The sequence below is a fragment of the Corvus hawaiiensis genome, chromosome 1 (genome assembly GCF_020740725.1).
Source record: "Corvus hawaiiensis isolate bCorHaw1 chromosome 1, bCorHaw1.pri.cur, whole genome shotgun sequence".
NCBI lineage: Eukaryota > Metazoa > Chordata > Aves > Passeriformes > Corvidae > Corvus > Corvus hawaiiensis.
Genome location: NC_063213.1, coordinates 97,050,980 through 97,071,023, shown reverse-complemented (window position 1 = coordinate 97,071,023; position 20,044 = coordinate 97,050,980). Strand labels below are relative to the sequence as shown.

Genomic DNA, 20,044 nt, shown 5'->3' with positions numbered 1-20,044 from the left:
GGGGTCCCGGTGTGGGGCCGAGCCCCCGGCGGTGCGTGGGGGTGTGCGCTGTGACACGGGGGGGACATGCAGCGCGCAGCGGCTCGGTGAGGGGGGACAGTGCTGTGGACCCCCCCTCTCCCGGCGGCTTTGAGGTAGATCGAACGTGGGGGGACTGGGGTGACGGGGTGGGGGGGCTCAGGGTGAGCAGCCGCCTGCAGCCCCCGGCTGGAGGGGGGTGGGGGGCTGGGCATGGGGGGGCTGCTGGGGGGCTGCGCTGTCCCCACGCCGCACGGGGGGGGAGGGGGGGGAGAGGTCAGGGGGAGCCCCAGGGCTGCGGAGCCCAGTGCAATGTTGGGGGGGTGGGGGGCCCGTGCTGCGCCTCGGGGTTGGTTTCTCAGCAGCATCGTTGTTGTGGGGAGGGGGGAGAATTTGGTGGGGAAGGGGGTGCTTTTAATGTAAAAGAGTGGGAAAATGCTTGAACTGGCGGGACAAGGCAAAGGGGACCGAGAACAAGCAGCTGCCCCCCCATCCCAACCCCGACCCCAACTCTAACCCCAGCGGCCGGGGAAGGGGCGGCCCCTTCCCCTCACCTTCTTCCTGGGGGCCGGATCCGGGACCCGGCTCCTCGGATCCTCCCTGAGATCAAGCAGCGACACTCGAGGGTGCAGAGGACACCCAGGGGGCACAGACGGGTCCCCTCCGGCCACCACCTGGCATGGCGTGATCCTGGTACCCCTACTGGAGCATCCAAACCTGGCACGGGGTGAAGCGGGTGAGGATGAACCCACTCAGAGGGGGCTGGGGGCTCCGGGGAGCTCTGGGGTGAGGGGTGGGAGGCGCTCAGTCTTTCCGTAGCTACTGAAGACTTGGAGGTATTTCGGGAGCTGGGCGCTCCCGGTGTGTTTCCATGCAGCATCCAAAGGTCGGGAAGAAGGGGGGCAAGGCTCAGATCTTGCTGTTCTCCAGGTGCGAGTCGATGTGTTTGACCAGGGCATCATCTGGGTACCCGATGGGGAAGGCCAGCTGGCACAGCGGGCAGCTCCGCACCTCCGAGTCCACCGTCTCCAGCAGCAGCTGCGGGGGCACAGGGATGGATGGGGACGTGCCTGGCATTGGCACCCATGGGTGCAAGAGTCATTAAAACGCACAGAATTCCCCCAAATGGCGGGGAAGTGGGAGGGGTGCTCTGATCCCTCTGCGGCGGCCGCAGCCCCCCTGCCACCCCCCCCCCCCCCCCCCCCCAGCACCCTCCCGCTGGCCCCCGCCAGCCGCGACGCCGGGTGGCAAACGGGGGAAACCGAGGCACGCCACCGCGCTGGGGGGCTTCCCTCGATGCTTCCCACCCCCAAACCCACCCCAACGCCCCGCGGGGGGATTGGGGAGCGTCCTTCTTACGTTGATGGAAGGCCAGGACTGGGCGTGCTCGGCCCGGGCGTAGGCGGCCGCCGTCCGGTGCACGGCGTCGGCGTCGGGCACGGGGAAGCCGGCGCAAAAGGAGGCGCAGCGGATGGCCCCGGCCTCGGGGCTGGGCGGGCTGGGCAGCGCCCACTCCTCCTCGTCCGACGACTGCTTCTCGAAGCGCACGTGCTCCTCGAAAGGCTCGTGGGCGCTCAGCGGGGCCCCCGCGCCCCCCAAATAAACCTCGCCGTAGGGCCGGTGCTTGGGGAGCGTGGAGGCTTCGGGCTGGAGCCAGAGCGAGCGGCTCTGCTGGTACAGGGCCACGTTGGTCACCTCCGAGTAGCTGCGGCGGCCCTGGAAGCCGGCTTTGATGTGGCGGCTCGAGGGTTTGGCGTAGCCCAGCTCCATCCTCTCGCCGGGCAGGCGGTGCGGGGACGCCGAGGTTGGCGACGGGCAGGGGGGTGGAGGCGGCGCTGGCGAGCGGCGCTGCTGGGCGGGCGACTGGCTGGGGGGTGGCACCGGGGAGCGGCGCTGCTGGGCAGGGGACTGGCAAGGGCCGGGGGCTGGCGAGCGGCGCTGCTGGGCCGGAGATTGGCTCGGGGGTCCCGGCGAGCGGCGTTGGAGGGCGGGAGATTGGCACTGGGAGCGTCCCGGCGGAGCGGGCGAGGGGCACTGCGGGGCGGGCGAGCGGCGCTGCTGGGCTGGCGAGTGGCACTGGGACAGCGGGGAGTGGCGCTGGCCTGGCACAGGAGAAGGGGAACGCGAGGAAAAGAATCCACGTTAGCTCGGCGGCTTGGAAAATGTGGAAAATGTGGGAAAATGTGGAAAATGTGGAAAGTGTGGAAAATGTGGAAAGTGTGGAAAATGTGGACAATGTGGAAAATGTGCCTCGGCATCCAGGAGCAGCCCAGAGGGATGGGGGGATGCGGCTGTGGGGACCCCCGGAGGGAGGGGTGATTCTGGCAGCGGAGGCAGCCAGGGATGGATGGGCCCAGGGATGGATTCTCCCGGGATGGATATTCCCAGAAATGGATGGTCCAAGGTGTGGATGCTCCTGGGGATGGGATGATCCAAGGTATGGATGGTCCCAGGGATGGAGGTTCCTGGGGTGGGATCATCCCAGGACGCTCCTGGGGCCAATGCTCCCAGGGATAATGGATTGCCTTGGGATGGGATGCTCCCAGGTTTGGATGCTCCCAGGTTTGGATACTCCCAGATACGGATGCTTTTGGGATGGATACTCCCAGGTATGGATACTTTTGGGATGGGACACTCCCAGGGCAAGTTGCCTTTGGGGACCGATACCCCCAGCATCTCATCCCCACCCATAGGACGAGGGCACCCATCCCCTTTTCCCGGTGTTTGTGCCCCCCGTCCCTGCCCGGCAGCCCCCCGACGCCCCCTCACCGCCGTTGAGGCTCTTTTCCTGCAGCAGCGCCCGCAGGATCTGGCTCTGCAGGGAGCTGAGGTTCCGCAGGCGGCACAGCTCCTCCGTCAGCTCCGTGTAGGCCAGCGCCAGGTTCACCCTGCGGAGCAAAGGAAACCCGGGGTCGAGGGGATTTGGTGGGGAGAAATCCTTGAGCAGGGATTAAAGCCTTCAGCTGGGATTAAAGCCTTCAGTGGGGGTGAAATCCTTCAGTAGGGCTTGACCTCCCCGCTGGAATTTTGGTTGTTTTGGTGGGGTTTTTTAAAATAAATGTAACTAAAAAAGGTTCAGTGCAACGGCCTGGATGGTGCTTCCAGCATTCCTTCAGGAAATTCCTGAGGAAATAATGGCCCAGGGTAAAAAAAAAGCCACCTCAGGGTGTCTGAAGTTCCCTCTTTCCACCCCGGCCGACACCACGAGATCCAGAGGCCAATTCCCAAAGGGGACGCGGTGACTCTGAGGGTGACACAACCCCGGTGTCCCCCCAGAACCAACTCAAAATTCACCTAAATGCAGGGTTTTAACTCAAAAGGGGAAAGTTGTGGCCGCGGATCGAGCACCGGGAGCAGACGGGAGCATCCAGGAGGGGGGCGGGTGCTGCTCCCCCCGCTCCCGGCTCTTGGAAGCGCTGCCAAAATCATCAATTCTGCCCCAAGTTGGTGTCGCTTTCCGAGCCGGGACTCTCGGCGGGGACGCAAAGGGAGAAAAGCCCCCGGGGCCGGGGCTCGGCTCGTCCTGGCGCGGTCCCGCTGAGCCGTTGTGACACCGCGGGGACCCGGAGCCGCCGCTCGTAACCGCAGCTGACAGCGCCGAGCCGGGCCGAGCCCCGCGGCGGAGAGCGGCCGAGAGGTGGGAAAGGAGGAGGAGAAGGAGAAAGTGAGGAAAAGAATGGGAAAGGAGGGGAAGAGCGTAGAGAGAAAAAGGGGGGAAGAAATAGAGAGCAAAAGAAGAAGAAGAAGAAGAAGAAGAAGAAGAAGAAGAAGAAGAAGAAGAAGAAGAAGAAGAAGAAAAGAAAACGAAGAAGAAAAAGAAAAAGAAAAAGAAAAAGAAAAAGAAAAAGAAAAAGAAAAAGAAAAAGAAAAAAACAAAAAAAAGAAAAAGAAGAAAAAGAAAAAGAAAAAGAAAAAGAAAAAGAAAAAGAAAAAGAAAAAGAAAAAGAAAAAGAAAAAGAAAAAGAAAAAGAAAAAGAAAAAGAAAAAGAAAAAGAAGAAAAAGAAAAAAGAAAAGAAAAAGAAAAAGAAAAAGAAAAAGAAAAAGAAAAAGAAAAAGAAAAAGAAAAAGAAAAAGAAAAAGAAAAAGAAGAAAAAGAAAAGAAAAAGAAAACGAAAAAGAAAAAGAAGAAGAAGAAGAAAAGGGAGAGGCAAAGAAGAAAAGGAAAAGTAGGAAAAGGGAAAGGAGGAAAAGAAGGAGAAGAGGGAAAAGGAGGAAAAGGAAGAGAAGAAGGAAAGGAGGAAAAGAAAGAGAAGAAGAGCAAAAGATACAAAAAAAGAAGAAGAAAAAGAAAGAAAAGAAGGAAAGAGAAGAAAACCAACATAGACATAAAAAAGAAGATACGGAGAAAAAAGAAAATAAAAGAGAAAAGAAGAACAAAAGAGAGGAAAATAAAAAAAAAAAAAAAAAGAAAACAAGAAAAAAGAAGACAGAGAAACCCCCCCAGTGCCACCCTGCCAGCCCCCAGCTCTCCTGCCTCAGTTTCCCCTGTGGCCCATCGTGGGATCCAAGGGGTTCCCCGTTCCTCCAGCCCCACCACGGGATTCTGGAGGCTCCTTAAATCCTGGGATCCCCCAAATCCTGGGATCCCCCAAATCCTGGGATCCTCCAATTCCTCCCGAACTCTTACCGAGGTCAGGGAGGAAGCACCGAAACTGCGGCCCCGGGGAGTGACAGTGGCCCTGGACCCCTTCGTGTGCCCCCAAGAGCCTTCTGGGCACGGTTGGTGACACGAGAGGGACACGAGGGACGGTCTTGGTGCCCCTCACCCCCAAAACTGAGCTGGTTTGGGGCAAACTGTGGGATTTTGATAAAAAACCTCAGATAAGCCTTGAGAACAGAGCAGCCCCAAATTCTCCACGACTCTGGCGGGACCCTCGGGATCCCCGACTGTGTCCTGTCCCCCGGGCCCCCCAAAAAACCAGGGGGACACACACAGGATGTCACCTCCGCGTCCCCCAGACCCCTCTTTGCTGCAGAGCTGGAGGAGCCAGGGGTGGGGACGTGCCCGGCATTGGCACCCATGGGTGCAAGAGTCACTAAAACCCACAAAATCCCCCCAAAAACGCAGGGCGGGGAAGTGGGAGAGGTGGTCTGGTGCCCCCAAACCCCCACCCTGCTCCCTCCAGGGCTTTTTCCAGTATTTGGCTTCTGGTTTTTCGCGGGAGGGAGAGCAAGAGGGAATGACCTCGAGCTCAGAAAGCCCCCAAAATTGTCTAAACTTCAGAAGAGAAACCAAAAAAAAGAGAGGAAAATCGGGACGCGGGGGGACCCCCGCCCCACGCGCGCCGCGGCAGAAGCACCAGAAAATCACCCGGAGATGGAAAACGCCGATAAGGCGCTTTTCACACCAAAAAAAAACCAGTGGCGGAGAGAAGCAGGTGACAAAAAAGAGCTGAATCGACAAGAAAAGAGCGCGGAGGGAAAAGCTGTGCCCGGGGAGGGGGTGAGGAGCCAGCCCTGCCTCGGTTTCCCCATCCCAGCGTGGTGAGTTTGGGCTTGAAAATAACGATTTTGGCCATTGGGAAATGTCGATAGAGACATTCGGGAGTTTTAACGTCCCTGGATGTTGTGGGAACGGGGAGAGAGGGGTGGGGGCACAACGTGGGGGTGATCTCGGGAGACGGGATTTTGTGGAAATAAAGGGAATTAAGGAGGGGAAGGGTGGGAAGGGCCACTCCGGCAGAGAGACGGGAGCTCCCCAGGGATGGATCCAGCCCCCGCCTGGATCCCCCTGCTCTGATCTGCACCAGCACGACAGGAAACGGCAACAGCATCCAACACCTCTGGAAAAGGAGGAGATGGATCCAGCCCCCCACAACAACACCCCGGCACCTTCCCGGCCCCGCGTGTCACCTTTCATCTGTCCACAGCTCGGCCCGGGGAGGGGCACCGAGCCCCGCTGCCGCTTCCCGGGGTGGGGACAGCGGGGGAACGAGGCCAGCACCGAGTTAAAGCGGGGACACCGCCACCGCCTCGGTGCCACCGTCAGCCCCTGGGGGTTTAAGGGGTCCGGCCACGGCCCCATTTCCCCTCAGCTCTCCCCAGATTTGGGGTGTTTTGACTCAAAGCCCCAAATCTGTGGGCTCAAAGCGTCTGTCCCAGCACCCCACAGTGCCCGGGGAGTCTCCAGAGCTCGCGGCTGCCGCAGAGGGGACACCGGGAAGTGACAGCGAGGGACAGAGGAGGGACCTGTCCCCAGCACTGGGCCTGCAGCCACGGCAAAAGGAAACGCTCCTTTGGGAGGGGTTGGAACAGGGATGGAGATGGGGGAAAAACGGCTCCAAGGAGCCTGGAAATGCTCCCGGGACTGCCCAGGCTGGAATGTGGTCGGGGTGGATCGGTGCCCGGTGGTTGGGATGGTTCGGTGCCACGCGTTTGGCACGGATTGGTGCCACAGGGGTGCCGCGGACCGGGGCCGCACGGCGACGATCGGCGACCCCCGGTGCCACTCGGTGCCGCTCCCTCGGCAGCCGCGAGCCGTCAGTGCCCTCTGGAGGCAGCGCCGAGCCGGCACCGGGCACCGGGACTGCGCACGGCACCGGACACCGGGCACCGGACACCGGGCACCGGGCACCCGGACAACACTCGGCACCCAGCACCGGGCACCTCGCGCCCTCAGCCCCGCTCAGCTCCAAACCCCCGTGGCGGGTGCAGCGGGTGATTTTGGGGTGCGGGATCCCCCCACTGCAGCACTTCAAAGCGGGGAACCCCCCCCGGGACCCCGCCCAACAGCGTTGGCACCCGGTGTGTGATGTCCCACAGCCGGTCCCGTGTGTCCCCACTCCGTCCTGCCAGCGCGGGGCTCTCCCAGCCCTCGCCCCAGTCCCCTCCCAGCACTTACTGGTCGTCGCCCACCTTCTTCACCCAGGCCATGTCCCTCTCCGACTGCTCCTGGGGACAGCAGACACCCTGTGAGCACCCGGACCCCCACCCACCGAGGGTAGCGGGGGTCCTGTGGGGTCAGACCCTGCCCCATCACCCGCTCCCGGACACCCAAACCCCACCCACCCGGGACTGGGGGCGGTCCCCACGGCCGGCCCTGCCCCGTACCTGCTCCCGGGTGTCCCGCAGGTGCTTCAGCTCCGCCTGCAGCCTCTCGCATTCCGCCTTGAGATGCTCCTCGCGGTGCTGGGCGCGCTGGTTCTCCTGGCGCGCCGCCTCCAGCTCAGCCTCCAGCCGCGCCGGCGCCTCCAGCCCGCGGCTCTGCCAGCCCCCGGCGCGCTCCAGCACTGCGGGCACCGCACGGCTCAGCCCCCGGCACCGCCGCGGGGTCCCGGGGGCCGCGGCGGGGCGGGGAGGGGGCGGCTCACCGTGGCTCAGGCCGGGGTTGGGGTGCAGGGTGATGAAAGGCACGTCCTGGGTGCCCAGCCCGGGGAAGGCGCCGCCGTCGCGCTGCCGCAGCTGCTGCTCCAGGCTCCGGATGCGGCTCAGATGCGTCTCCACCAGCGCCCGCTGCACGGGGAGGGGACAGGGCTGAGCCCGGGCCGCGCTGCACCCCCTCCCCGGGGGTTATCCTCTCCCCTAGCCCGGATTTTGGGGTCTCTTTTTGGAGTGGGATCGATCTGGTGACAGAGGCCAGGCAGGAGTGGCTGCCTGGCTGGGAAAGGTGAGCCAGGGAATGCCCGGCTGACCCTGGCAGCAAGACCCCGGAGCCAGGAGCATCCCTCGGCAGGGCGGGAGCGGGAAGATGGATAAACCTGAGCCACTGCATCCCTACAAACCCCAACGTGCCCGAAAAGCGGGCGAGAAGCCACAACCCCCCCCCGCAAGGACCCATCCCCCAAGGATGGGGACACCGTGGGCCCGGAAGGGCACCGTGCCCTGCTGCCGGCACCCACCATCTCTCCCAGCTCGGTCTCCAGGTCGGCCTTCTCCACGCACAGCTTCTCGTATGCCTGGATCATCTCCTCCAGCTGCTCCTCCCGCTCTTTGCTCTTCTGCAGCTGCCGGGGGAAGAAGGCGGAGGGGGCGTGGGGTGGGTGGGCAGCTCGGGGACCCCCCCACGGCTCCCCAGACCCCCCGTCCCCGCTCACCTCGTGCTGGAACTGGTTGAGCTGCTGCTGCAGCGACGCCTTCTCGCTCTTGAGCAGCGACGTCTCCTTGGCCTCGTAGAGGGAGAAGATGTGCTCCTCTCCGAACTCGCCGATCAGGGGGTACTGCGGCCGCGGGGCAGGCGGTCAGCGGGGTCCCCCCGGCCCCACATGCCCCCCTCGAGCCCCCCTGACCCCTCACCTTGACCTCGTACATCTTGAGCCGGCGCTTGAGCGTGGAGTTCTCCCTCTCCAGCCCCGTGAGCCGGTTCTTGATGTCGTCGTAGGCGGTGATGAGGGCGAAGTGCGAGGCCGAGCACATCTCGCCCGAGAGGTCGGTGTTGGGGCTGTCCAGCCAGTCCTCGTCCGGCCCCAGCGCCTCCTGCGTCAGGATGCTGATGTCGTCCTCGAACATGGAGTCCATGTCCAGCCTGGAGGGACACCGGACACACACCGGTGACACCGGGGCAGGCCGGGCTCTGGGGGACACTGGGGTGGGATCCAGGCTGGGGCAGGGGGAGCCCAGGTGGGTCAGAGCGAGCTCTGAGTGAGCTCAGCCTGTCCCAGTGGCGATGGATGACAGAGGAGGGACGGTCCACCAGCAGCGGCTCCAACCCCACACGGTCCCTTGGGGTGACAAGGGGACACCGGCCGTGGCATCACCTCTGTCCCCACCGAGGAAAGGGGGGACAGAGCTCCTGACAGCCCCCCCAGCCTCCATCAGGATGAGGGTGGGAGCAGAGAGCACCCCCGGCAGAGCCCCCTGGGGGGGACACGGTGACTTTCCTCACGTCCCCTCCCGGGAACGAGCACCAGAAATAGCGTCCGGTGCCGCTGCCTCCCGCCCCGCGCCGCACGCGGGCTGCTTCCCGGCCTCCCACGCCTCGCGCAGCCGTGCCCTAAATACCGGCGCTGCCGCTCACCCCCCGGGAGCCACCTGGCTCCCGGCACCGTCCCCATCCCCTCCCGGGGGACCCCATCCCGCCCGTCCCGCTCTGCCGCAGCGCTGGCCCCCGCACGAGGGTTCGGGGTGTTCGAGGCTCCCGCAGCCGCTGCCTCCGGTGGCTCCCGGGATGTTTCCCGGTGGGAAAAGCGTCTCAAGCCAGCCCAGCCCTCTCTGGCACTGTCCTCTGTCCCAGTTGGGGACCCCTCGGGCAGCGGGGCGGCCGCCGGGCACGCGCAGCCCGGGCGGCTTGGCAGACATCTGGGAGCCACCGCCGCACAAATAATTCATGGCACGAAACTGGGAGAGGGAGGAGGGATCTGCAGGGTGACGGAGGGGGGGACAGCACGGCCCCCTCGAGCCACCGGCGGAGCCTGGGGACAGCCCGGCCCTGCTGGCACCCCCGGGCCGGGGGTCCCGTGGGCACTCGGGGGCTGCGGCAGCCTCCGCTGGGACACGGAGAGTGAAACAAGGACAGACCCCCAGCACCGCCAGCCCTCCAAGGGTCCCCCGGGGTGGTGACAGAGGGGACACGCCTCTGCTCGGGCAGGGAGGGCACTGCCATCACCCCCCTGGAGAAACTGAGGCACCCCCAAAGCCAAGATGAGATTCCCCAAGCTCTGGTGACCCCCCCCAAACTGAGACCCAGGCCCTGCCAGCGGAGGCACCATGGGGACAGGACCCTCTTTGTCCCCAACACACAGGGCCTGGAGGCAGCTGTGTGTCCCCAACCTGGCCCGGAGCTCCCCGGACCGTCCCTGCTGCTCCCCAGATTGCCGTGCCTCAGTTTCCCCACCCCGCTGGGACACCTGCCTTGCAGCGGGCCCCAGGCGCGGGGCGAAGCGGCGCGGGCTGGGCAGGGCTGCGGCGCGGGCACAGGCGTGTCACAGGCGTGTCACAGGCGTGTCACAGGCGTGGCACAGGCGTGGCACAGGGGTGGCACAGGCGTGTCTCAGGTGTGGGAGCTCCGGACATCGGCCACGAGAGGATCAGTGGGAGCTGGAGCTGCTCTCATCGGGTTCCAGGCAAGGTCCCCACGGCACCGCCGCTCCCTCCGCGCTCCCGGCCCCTCCTCGAGGCCTGCAAATGCCTTGGGAAAAAAAGCCAAAACGGGAAATGGGGCTGCAGCTCCCCGGGACTGGGACACTGCGGGAGGGCTCGGCCGGCTCTGCTCCGGTGGGAATGGGGATGGGATGTGCCAGGCTGTGGGTGCTGCCAGGCTGCTGGCACCCGGCTGGGTTGGGGACAGGGACAGCGCCACTGCCCAGCCCCCCCCCTTCCTCCAGACAGCCCTTGGGGGGTCGGGAGGATGCGCTCGGTAGGACCCGACCCAGGGCAGCCCCTCCGGCCACGCACCCCCACCCCAACCCTCGGTAGCCGCGGCCGGGACAAGCCCCCTCCTCATTGCTGGGACCCCCCCGGGCGCTGTCCCGGTTCTGAGGGGCTGGGGGGGCCGCGGGGGGGCCTCGATGCCACCGCCGTGGCCACAGGCGAGGGCAGCGGGTGTGGAACCGGCGGGGAACCGGCGAGGAAAGGGGGACGGGTCGAGCGCGCCCCCGACCCCGGGAGCCGGGCCCGGTGCGCGGGTGAGCGCGGACGGGGGTCGCGATAGGGTGAGCGGGGGGGGTCCGGCCTGCGGCAGCTCCGGAGCCTCCGGGAAACCGTCCCCGACCGCCCCCGGCCCGGCCCGGTGCCGCCCGCCCCCCCCGCGCCCAGCCCGGGGCCGCACCGCGCCGGGGGTCGCCGGGCGGGGGACGGCGACGGAAACGCAGGAGGGGTCCGGGGCGGAGCCGGGACGGGATGAGGATGAGGATGGAGCCAGGGATGGGGATGAGGATGGAGCAGGAGATGGGGATGGAAGCGGGATGGAAGCAGGGCTGGAGATGGGCACGGAACCGGGGATGGGGATGAGGATGGGGCTGAAGATGCGAATGGAGCCGGGGATGGGGATGGAGATGGGGATGGAGATGGGGATGGAGCCGCGGATGAGGATGAAGTGGGGATGGACCCGCGAGGTGAAGGCGGCGGGGGGAGATGGGGATGGGGTCTCGCTGTGGCGGGAGGCGACAGGCCCGGTGGGGCGGGGGCAGCCCGCTCTGCCCCCCCGGCCCAGGCCCCGCACTCACCGGCGCTGCTGCTGCGCTGCGGCGGCGCCCGCCGGGATGCGGCTCCGTCCCCGCCCCGCCGGGTCCCGCTCGCGCCGCCGCTCCCGTTCCCGGTGCCCGCCGCAGCCCCGGCCCCGCCGCCGTTTCTTCCGCTCCGGAGACACCGACGAACCACGTGGGCACCGGGCGGCCGCCAGCCCCTCCCCCGCCACGCGCCGGGGCCGCCCCAGAGGCTGTGACCCCCCCCTCCGGGGCACGGCCGGTCCCGGTGATGCTCGGGGGGAGGGGGGGACGGACACACGCGCTGGACCCCCGGACACCTGACACCCCTCCCGTGCCCCGCCCTGCGAGGGGCACCACCGACCCCCGGCCCCCTCCCGTGCCCGCCGGATCCCCCCAAGGGTGGTCGCGGGGCCGGGGGGCTTCTCCCTTCATCCCCGGAAGCATCGCGGAGCCGCAGCCCCGCGCGGTGGGGGCTGGGCTCCCCCCCTGCCCCCGCCCCCCAACCCCCCCCCCCCCCCCCCCCGAACATTTTATTCCCTGAATTGTTCCCGGAGCCGCTTCCATTATGGAATTACATCTTTTCCCTGTGCGCAGGGTTATTAATAGCTGCTCTGCTTTCACCGCGGCTGCCGGGGGCTCCGGGGGACAGACCCCTGCAGCCCCCGGGGGGGGGCACTGCCAGCCTGGTGCCCGGGGACAGACCCTGGAATGCCACGGATGGACCCGCGGCAGGGTCAGACCCACGCACGGACACTTCTGTGGCTCTGCGTGAGCCCGGTGGCACAAGATTCCTGCCAAGGCCTTGTCCCACCCCAGCGGAGGAGCCGGGAATGGGACGCAGGGATGGGGGCCGGGGGAAATCTGCGGGACCCCGATATCCCAAACATCCCAAACATCCCTGCCAAGGCCTCTGGAGGAATGGGGAGGGGGGGAAGAGCAGCCCCAGGGATGGGCACTGAAGGGGGATCCAGCAGCAAAGCCGAGCTGGGAGAGGTCAGCACGGAGCAAATCCTGATCCTGACCCTGGCTCGTGTCGGGATGAGGGAAAAGGAATCACTGCAAAGTCCATCTCGGCTTCCCCCAGCCCCTGGTCCCACCAGGGGACCCAAAGGGAGCAAAACTTCGAGCTGGGAGCACCCACGGCGTTCCCATCCCAGATTGCCTTTCCTGGCATTCTGGTCAGTGCTTGGCTGGAGCCTGGGATAACCTGGAGAGCCTGGAGGGGATCCAGCACCCGGAGCCGGGGGCACGGACACACCCCTGGCATTGGGGGGTGCCACCCATGGGATGCCGAGATTCCAGGAGATTCCCGTGGGAGCTAAACACGCACGACGAGGCCTGGAATATTTCGGGGGCCCGATGCCAGGCGGGCACGGGGCTGCTGCGACGCTTCGTGGCCGTTCCCATTGGAATTTCCTCCGGGGAATCTCACGTTGCCCTCGGTGCGTGGCCTAGGGATGGAAAACCGCTCCCGGAATGTCACCTTTGGGTGGGACAGCAGCGGGGAAGGGCAGGAGGGACCCGCAGGGACGGGATGTGCCGCGAACAGGGCCCAGGAAAAATCCCGAGCGCCGGCTCCGGAGGATTTGCGGCAAAGCGCTTTGAAGTGCAAATGAAGGATTTCCGTCAGGTTGGAAATTAATCTGGAAAAAAAAGGAAACATCCCGGAGTGCCCGGGATGGAGGCAGCGCCGTGCCCAGGGGGACCTCCCCGAGGGGCACAGGGGGTCCCTGGGCACTGGGGACAAACGTTGGAGCCATCCCGCGAGCTGTCACAGGGTCGGGTGCGGAGAGGAGGAACAGAGGGAGGCAGGAGGTCAGATCCAAGCTGCTGGAATTGTCTCCCAGCTAAGCCGTTCCCTGGGATTTGGGGTCCCCACAGCCTCTCTGGACAGTGCTGGATCCAATCTGGGCGTTCCATGGGATTCCCTGCTCTTCCCAAGGCAGAGTTTTCCATGGAGCCCCATCCTCCCAGGACATCGGGGAGAAAAGGGGAGCACCGGGAGCCCCCCTCTGTCCCCCGAAGCCTTTTTCCCCCTCTTCCCAACAGTTTCTGGGAAGTTTTAAGCCAAGGGAAGCCTCGGGGAGGTTCCCCCGGGCTGGTGGGGATCCCTTGGACACCCTCTGGAATGCTGGGGATCGGCAAAGGGAAAATCCCCCAGTGCCCAGGGGGGATCGCAGCACCCCCGGACCTTTGGGGTGCAGGGATTGAAGGATGCCCCGGCTGACGGGAACGGCTCCGGAGCTGCCTCTGCAGCCGGATTCCGTGGGAATTGTTGGGAAAACAGGCAAAATCCTCCCTTCCCAGCAGCAGGGATTCGGGCGGGGATTTGGGAAGGAATGAGGGAAGGGATTCAGGCAGGGATCCAGGCAGGGATGAGGACAAGGATGAAGGCAGGGATTCGGACAAGGACGAGGGGAGGGATTCAAGCAGGGATTCAGGCAGGGGTGAGGACAGGGATTGGGGCAGGAATGGGGCAGGAACACCCTCACCCCACCATCCTTCCCTATCCATCGTTCCCGTACCCGCAGCAAAGGACACCCGGCCCCCTCCTCTGCCCGGGGGCTCCATCTCCTTCTCCGCCGCTCCCAAATCCGCCCAAATCCATATTTTCCAACCCCGCAGTGCCACAGGAGCCTGCTCCGCCTGCCAGGGACGGTGCCTGCGCTCCCGGCCCTGCCCTGCGCCCGGGGCTGTTCCCTGCGTTCATTCCCAGCCTCCTCCCGCGCTCCCAGCTCCCGGAGTGAATTATTTATCTCCGATCCACGTCGGGAGCGAGGCCTCGGCTCCTCGCTGCGCTCCCAGGGAGCCGTGGCAGGGAATGACGGAGAGCAGGGAAGAGCAGGGAGAGCCGGGATCTCTTCCCAAATCCAAGCCCGGCTTCCTTGGAAGGCCTGAAATGCTCTGGAAACATCAACGGAGCCCCCAAACGTCGCCTTCGGCATCCTCGGTGACAATCCCGCGTTTGTTCCCTCCTCAATCCCGGGCCGGAGCCCGTCGGATTCCTCAATCCAAGGCTTTCCAAGGTGGGAACACGAATTTCCAGCCCCACCAGCAGCCGCAGAGGGCTCGGAGGGGATTTTATGGAGAATCCCTCAGCATGGAAAACCTGGGATAGTTTTCCACTGGGTCCTGCCCTGCTGTGCAACAACCTCGGCCTGCAAGCACATCCCTGCACTGGGAGAACATCCCTGGACTGGGAAAACATCCCTGGACTGGGAGAAACAGCCCCGGGTGTTCACAAACCCAGCTCTGAGCTCGTCTTCCCCCTGCCCGAGGATTCCCAGGTTTCCTGGGAATATCCAAGCTCCCATCTCACCACCGCGGTTCCCACCCTCCACATCCCGGGAAAAGTCTGCAGGGATCCCAGCCTGGAGCTCGGATCCAGCATCCAGGGCCGGCACATCCCAATCCAGGCTCCCCCGAACCGGCAGCTCCGAGCATGGAGCAACACGGGGAGGAGGATTCCAGGGAATGGGAGCGGGAATGCTTCACCCTGTGCCCAAAATCCAGCGGGGCTGAGCCCGTTCCCGATCCCTTCCATGCCGATCCCGGCACATCCCGGCGCTGGCAGCAGTGGGATGGATGTGCCACAGCCGCATTCCCGGGATTCCAGCGGGCAGGGAAAGGCACAGGAGCGATGCCGAGGTGGCCTGGGATGATCCCCGTGACGGGAATGCGTCCCTCGTCCATCGCTCCGTGGCACAAGGGGCAAACCCACCCCGGCCGCCAGGAGAAGAGCGGCAAAATGAGGATTCCCTCAGCTGGAAAATCGTATTCCAGAGGGTGGCACCGGCTCCAGGGTGTCCCATCCCCTCCGGGTGGGGAAGGGGCGAGTGGGAAAGCGCCAGACAGAGCCTGGGGAGAGGTCCCGAGGCCACCGCGGTACCTCCGAGGGCTCCAAAATCCATTCGTGCCTTGTTTTTCCCACTTTTTTTCCAAGAAAAATCGGTGTTTTCTCCCTCTCCGGGAGAGCTCACACCGTCAGCCTGGCACTGGGAAGATGCTCCTGGATAAATCCACGTCGGGAGCTGCTGATCCTGGGAATAATTCCGGTATTCCCGGGCCGGGGTGGTGGCACAGGTGGCTGATGTCACCTCCGGGGCTCCCAAAATCCACTCGCGGCTGATTTTCCCCACCTTTTCCCGAGAAAAAAACCCCAGCTTTTCCCTCTCTTTTAGGGCAGAGCTCAGCACATCAGCCCTCCCCTGGATAAATCCACGTCGGGAGCTGCTGATGCCGGGAATAATTCCGGTATTCCCGGGCCGGGGTGGTGGCACAGACGGCTGATGTCACCTCCGGGGCTCCCAAAATCCACTCGCGGCTGATTTTCCCCACCTTTATCAGCTTTTCCCTCTCTTTTAGGGCAGAGCTCAGCACATCAGCCCTCCCCTGGATAAATCCACGTCGGGAGCTGCTGATGCCGGGAATAATCGCGGTGTTCCCGGGCCGCGGCGGTGGCACAGGTGGCAGCTGGTGACACAGCGCTGTCACCTCCGGCTCCCCCGGAGAGGAAACGGGAGCTCGGCACTCCCGGAGCGCTCCCCTCCCACGGCGTCTCCGAGCGGGGGCAGAGCCTGGCAGAGGCTCCCGGGAAATGAAGCAGCAGGAAAAGAAAAAAGAAAAAAATAAGGAAAACAAAAATAAAAGTGATTTTTTTCTTTTTTTTTTTTTTTTTTGGTGGGGGGGGGGGGGAGGTCCTGATTTGGGAGGTAAATGAATGGATCCGGCTTTTCCCAAGGGTTTTATGGAGCGAAAGAGGGAAGCAGGGATTGGAGTTGGAGGAGCGTCCAAGGGTGGTTTCTTCGCTGATTAATTGATAGATTTGCTTGATTGATTGATGTGGAGTTGCAGTTTCAGGGTCGCGTTGGCGCGGGGTGAGGGTGGATTTATCCCGAGGGAAAGGGATCAGGGCAGGGCAGGGGCCTTGCGCTGGTGGCGGCACCAAACGGAGCCGAATCTCTGGGAATTTGGGATCTCCAGCGGGGCCAGATCTCCAGGAGTTTGGGATCTCTGGGAATATGGAATTCCCTGCACCTCGGAATCTCCAGCACCACTAAACCCCCCAGAGTTTGGGATCTCTGGAAGCATGGAATTCCCAGCAGCGCCAAATCTCCAGGAGTTTGGGATCTCTGGGAATACGGAATTCCCAGCAGTGCCAAATCTCCAGGAGTTTGGGATCTCTGGGAATACGGAATCCTTTGGAATCTCCAGCACCACCAAATCCCCCAAAATTTTGACTCTCCAGCACTGCCACATCTCCAGGAGTCTGGGATCTCTGGGAATATGGAATTCCCTGCACCTCGCAATCTCCAGCACCACCCTGTATCCTTGGGATACAGCCCCCAAAAAAAGCCCCAACAACCCCAAAAGGCCAAAAAAACCCCCCAAAACACCCAAAAAAAGCCCCCAGAAGACCCAAAAAAGAAGCTGCAAGAGGGGAGTTTGTGTTTGATCCACGCCCAGGCAGCGATGGGAGCGAGGAGGGGTGGATTTGGGGAAGAAATTCCTCGTGGTACAGCCCCAAAAAACCCCCAAGAGATCCCAAACCTGCCCCCCCCAAAAAACCCCAAAAAGCCCAACCCCCCCCCCCGCCTAAAAAGGGCCCAAAAAACGCCCCCCAAAAAAACTTAAAAAAGAGAAAAAAGCCCAACTCCCCCAAAAAGGCCAAAAAAGGCCCTCCGAAAGTAAAAAAAAAACCCCAAAGACCCCAAAATCCCTGCCAAAAGACCCAAAAAAGAAGAAGAAAAAAAATCTCCCCAGAAGAAACCCAAGAAAGCCCCCCAAAAGGTCCAAAAAACCTTCCAAAAAAGGCGCCCAAAAAGTAATAAAAAACCCAAAAAAGGCCCAAAAAATCCTCCCCAAAAAGCAAAAAAAAACACCCCCAAAAGACCCCCCCAAAAACCCCAAAGAAGTCCCCCAAAAAGCAAAAAAAAATTCAAAAAAGGCCCCAAAAATCCCTAAAACCAAAAAAAAAAAAAAACCCACCCAAAAAGGCCCCCCCAAAAAAGTAAAGAAAACCAAACAAAAAAAGCCCCCACCTCAAAAACTCAGAAAAGGGCCCCAAAAAAGTAAAAAAACCCCAAGGCCCGAACAGAGTAAAAAAAAAACCCAAAAAAGGCCTGAGAAAAGTTAAAAAAAAACCCCAAAAAACGCCCGGAAAGAGTAAAAAAAAAAAAAAAAAAAAAAAAAAGCCCCCAAATAAGTAACAAAACCCAAAAAAGGCCCGAAAAAAGGTAAAAAGAACCAAAAAGGCCCAAAAAAGTAAAAAAACCCAAAAAATGACCCCCAAAAAAGTAAAAAACCCCAAAAAAGGCCCGAAAAAAGGTAAAAAAAAAACCCAAAAAAGGCAAAAAAACCCCCAAAAAGGTCCAAAAAAAGTAAAAAACCCCAAAAGGCCCCAAAAAGTAAAAAAATCCCCAAAAACGCTTGGAAAAAAGGTAAAAAAAACCCCAAAAATGCCCGGAAAAAAGGTAAAAAAACCCCAAAAAATGCCCAGAAAAAGGTAAAAAACCCCCCAAAAATGCCCAAATAAAGGTAAAAAAACCCCCAAAAATGCCCAAAAAAAGGTAAAAAAACCCCCAAAAAATGCCCGAAAAAAGGTAAAAAAACCCCAAAAAATGCCCAAAAAAAGGTAAAAAAACCCAAAAAAATGCCCAAAAAAAGGTTAAAAAAAAACCCAAAAACGCCTGAAAAAAAGGTTAAAAAACCCCCCAAAAAATACCCAAAAAAAAGTAAAAAAAACCCCAAAAAATGCCCGAAAAAAGGTAAAAAAAACCCCAAAAAAAAGTAAAAAAACCCCAAAAAATGCCCGAAAAAAGGTAAAAAAAGCCCCAAAAATACCCCAAAAAAAAAATAAAAAAACCCCCCAAAATGCCCCAAAATCCCCAAGCCCCCCCGAGCCCACAAAGGAGTCCGGAGCCGCCGCTTGCGCTACTCTCAGTGTTTATTCCGCCGCCTCGGCCGCTACAGGACTCGGCCAGCCCCGCCCCGAGGGACGCTCGGCTCCTCCCTCGCGCCCTGCCCGGGAATGGCTTTTTTTTTTTTTTTTTTTTAAGTTTTTTTTTGTTGTTGTTGTTATGGATGTTTTTAAATTTTTTTATAATTTTTTTTTTCGTTTTTTTAACTTTATTTTTCTTTTTTATTTCCCCACCCCACCCCACCTCCCCCCAAACCAGCTTTTTAGGAAATCCCACCCTCCGCCCTCTGAACTAAAAAGAAGAAAAGGCATTGCTGGAAACGGGGCCGGGCTCCGCTCCAGCCCCTGGGATTCGCTTGTTTTTTTTTTTTTTTTCCTTGGTTTTTGTGGTTTTTTTTTTGTTTCTTTTTGTCTATTTTCGGTTATTTCTGTTGGTTCTGCACGCTGGGGCAGAGCACTGAAGGCACATTCACGTCTGATACCCTGTACGAGCTGGGGGGCAGCTCCGGGAGGGAGCGAAAATGAAATGATGAGGGAAGGGGAGAAGGAAAAAAAAAAAAAAAATGGGGAGGGGGGAAAAAAAAGCGACCCAAAAAAATGAAAATGGGGAAAAAAAAAAAAAAGGGGAAAGGTTGGAAAGAGAAAAAAAAAAAAATCGGAAAAATTTGGTGGGTGGAAAAATGGAGAGCAAAGGGAAAAATATTGAAAGAAATGAAAAAAAGGAAATGGAAAAAAGGGGAAAAAATGGAAATGAAAAAAAGAAAATGAAAAAAAGGAAAAAGATTAGAAAAATGAAAAAAATTGGATAAAGGAAAAAAATAGAAAACTGGAAAAAAAAGGAGGAAAATGGCAAAAAAGAAGCATTGGAAGAATAGACAAAAGAAAGGACTGAAAAGGAAAAGAGGAAGAAATAAAAAGAGGAAAAATAAGGGAAAAGACGAAAGAAAAAGAGGAAAGATAAAGGGGAAAGAAAAAATAAAGAGGAAAAGTAAAAAGAAAAAATAAAGAGGGAAAAATACAGAAAAAAGGAAAAATAAAGAAAAAATTAAGAAAAAAAATGAAAGTAAAGAGAAAAGGGAAAAATAGAGAAAAAAGAGGGAAAAGAAAAAAGGAAACGAAAAGGAAAAATAAATAAAAAAGGAAAGGAAAAATAAAGAGAAAGGGAAAAGAAATACAGGAAAAATTCAGAGAAAAAGATCAAGAAAATCAAAGACTAAAGGAAGAAATTGAAGAAAATTCAAAGAAAAAATAAAAAAAAAAAGAAAAATATAGAAGAAAAATGGGGGAAAATGGGGAAAAGAAAAAATGGGAAAAAAAGAAAAAATGGGGAAAAGAAAAAATGGGGAAAAAAGAAAAAATTGGGAAAAAAATAAAGAAAAAAGGGAAAAAATTAAAGAAAAAAGGGAAAAAATTAAAGAAAAAATGGGAAAAAAATAAAGAAAAAATTAAAAAAAAGGGGGGGAAAAAGGGAAAAAATCTAAAAATAAATTAAAAAAAAGAGAAGACAAATGAAAAAAAGCAAAAGCAAAAAGTTCCAAGAACCAAAGAGCAAATCCTGCCGGAGTTTTCCTGCTCTCCCTCCCAGGAGCTTTCCCGAGGCCCCGCTGCCTCCACAGAGCTGCAAATGAAGTGAAAATTCCCAATCTCCAAACCCTGAACCTCCTAAAAAAACCCCCAAAAAACCAACAAAAAGCTTTTTTTTGTTTTTTTTTTTTTTCTCTTCCCCTCCCCACCTCCCCCCCTTATTTTTTATTTTCTGGTTTGTTTTTTTTTTTTTCCAGAGGAAAAATCCCATTCCTTCAACGCGGCAAGAAATTCGGGAAGCAGCAAAGAGCCAATTCCTTGGGGACTGTCCTTTACTCTACAGGAACCAAAAAACAAAAACCACCCCAAAAAAACAAGCAAAAAAGCAGAAAAAAAAAAGGCAAAAAAAAAAAAAAAATCCAAAAGAACAGAAAATTCCTCGTTATTCCTGGGAAAGAACCAAGAATGTCCCAAAAAAAAATTAAAAAAAAAACCAAAAAA

General features: G+C 59.2%; 1 protein-coding gene across 2 annotated transcripts; it reads right to left on the bottom strand.

Annotated features, from left to right (window-relative positions):
* Positions 1-293: 293 nt before the first annotated feature.
* On the bottom strand, positions 294-11,570 carry TBKBP1 (TBK1 binding protein 1). Of its 2 annotated transcripts, none has more exons than XM_048318505.1 (11): positions 11,119-11,570; positions 9,806-10,082; positions 8,252-8,480; positions 8,053-8,175; positions 7,858-7,962; positions 7,330-7,471; positions 7,070-7,248; positions 6,875-6,910; positions 2,788-2,906; positions 1,378-2,120; positions 294-1,056 (listed from the first exon to the last, which is right to left on the bottom strand). In XM_048318505.1, the coding sequence occupies exons 3-11, from the start codon at positions 8,471-8,473 to the stop codon at positions 977-979; spliced, it is 1,749 nt and encodes a 582-aa protein (XP_048174462.1). In that variant the 5' UTR covers positions 8,474-8,480; positions 9,806-10,082; positions 11,119-11,570; the 3' UTR covers positions 294-976. The 2 variants fall into 2 exon arrangements, with proteins under 2 accessions (XP_048174462.1, XP_048174452.1); XM_048318495.1 differs by having other exon boundaries at positions 6,861-6,910; positions 11,119-11,440.
* Positions 11,571-20,044: the final 8,474 nt, after the last annotated feature.

Coding starts and splice junctions, on each gene's coding strand:
- TBKBP1 (XM_048318495.1), bottom strand. CDS start 8,473: ATGGACTCCATGTTCGAGGACGACATCAGCATCCTGACGCAGGAGGCG. Junction 7,963..8,052: donor TCAACCAGTTCCAGCACGAG/GTGAGCGGGGAC, acceptor TTCCCCCGGCAG/CTGCAGAAGAGCAAAGAGCG. Junction 7,249..7,329: donor CAACCCCGGCCTGAGCCACG/GTGAGCCGCCCC, acceptor CGGTGCCCGCAG/TGCTGGAGCGCGCCGGGGGC.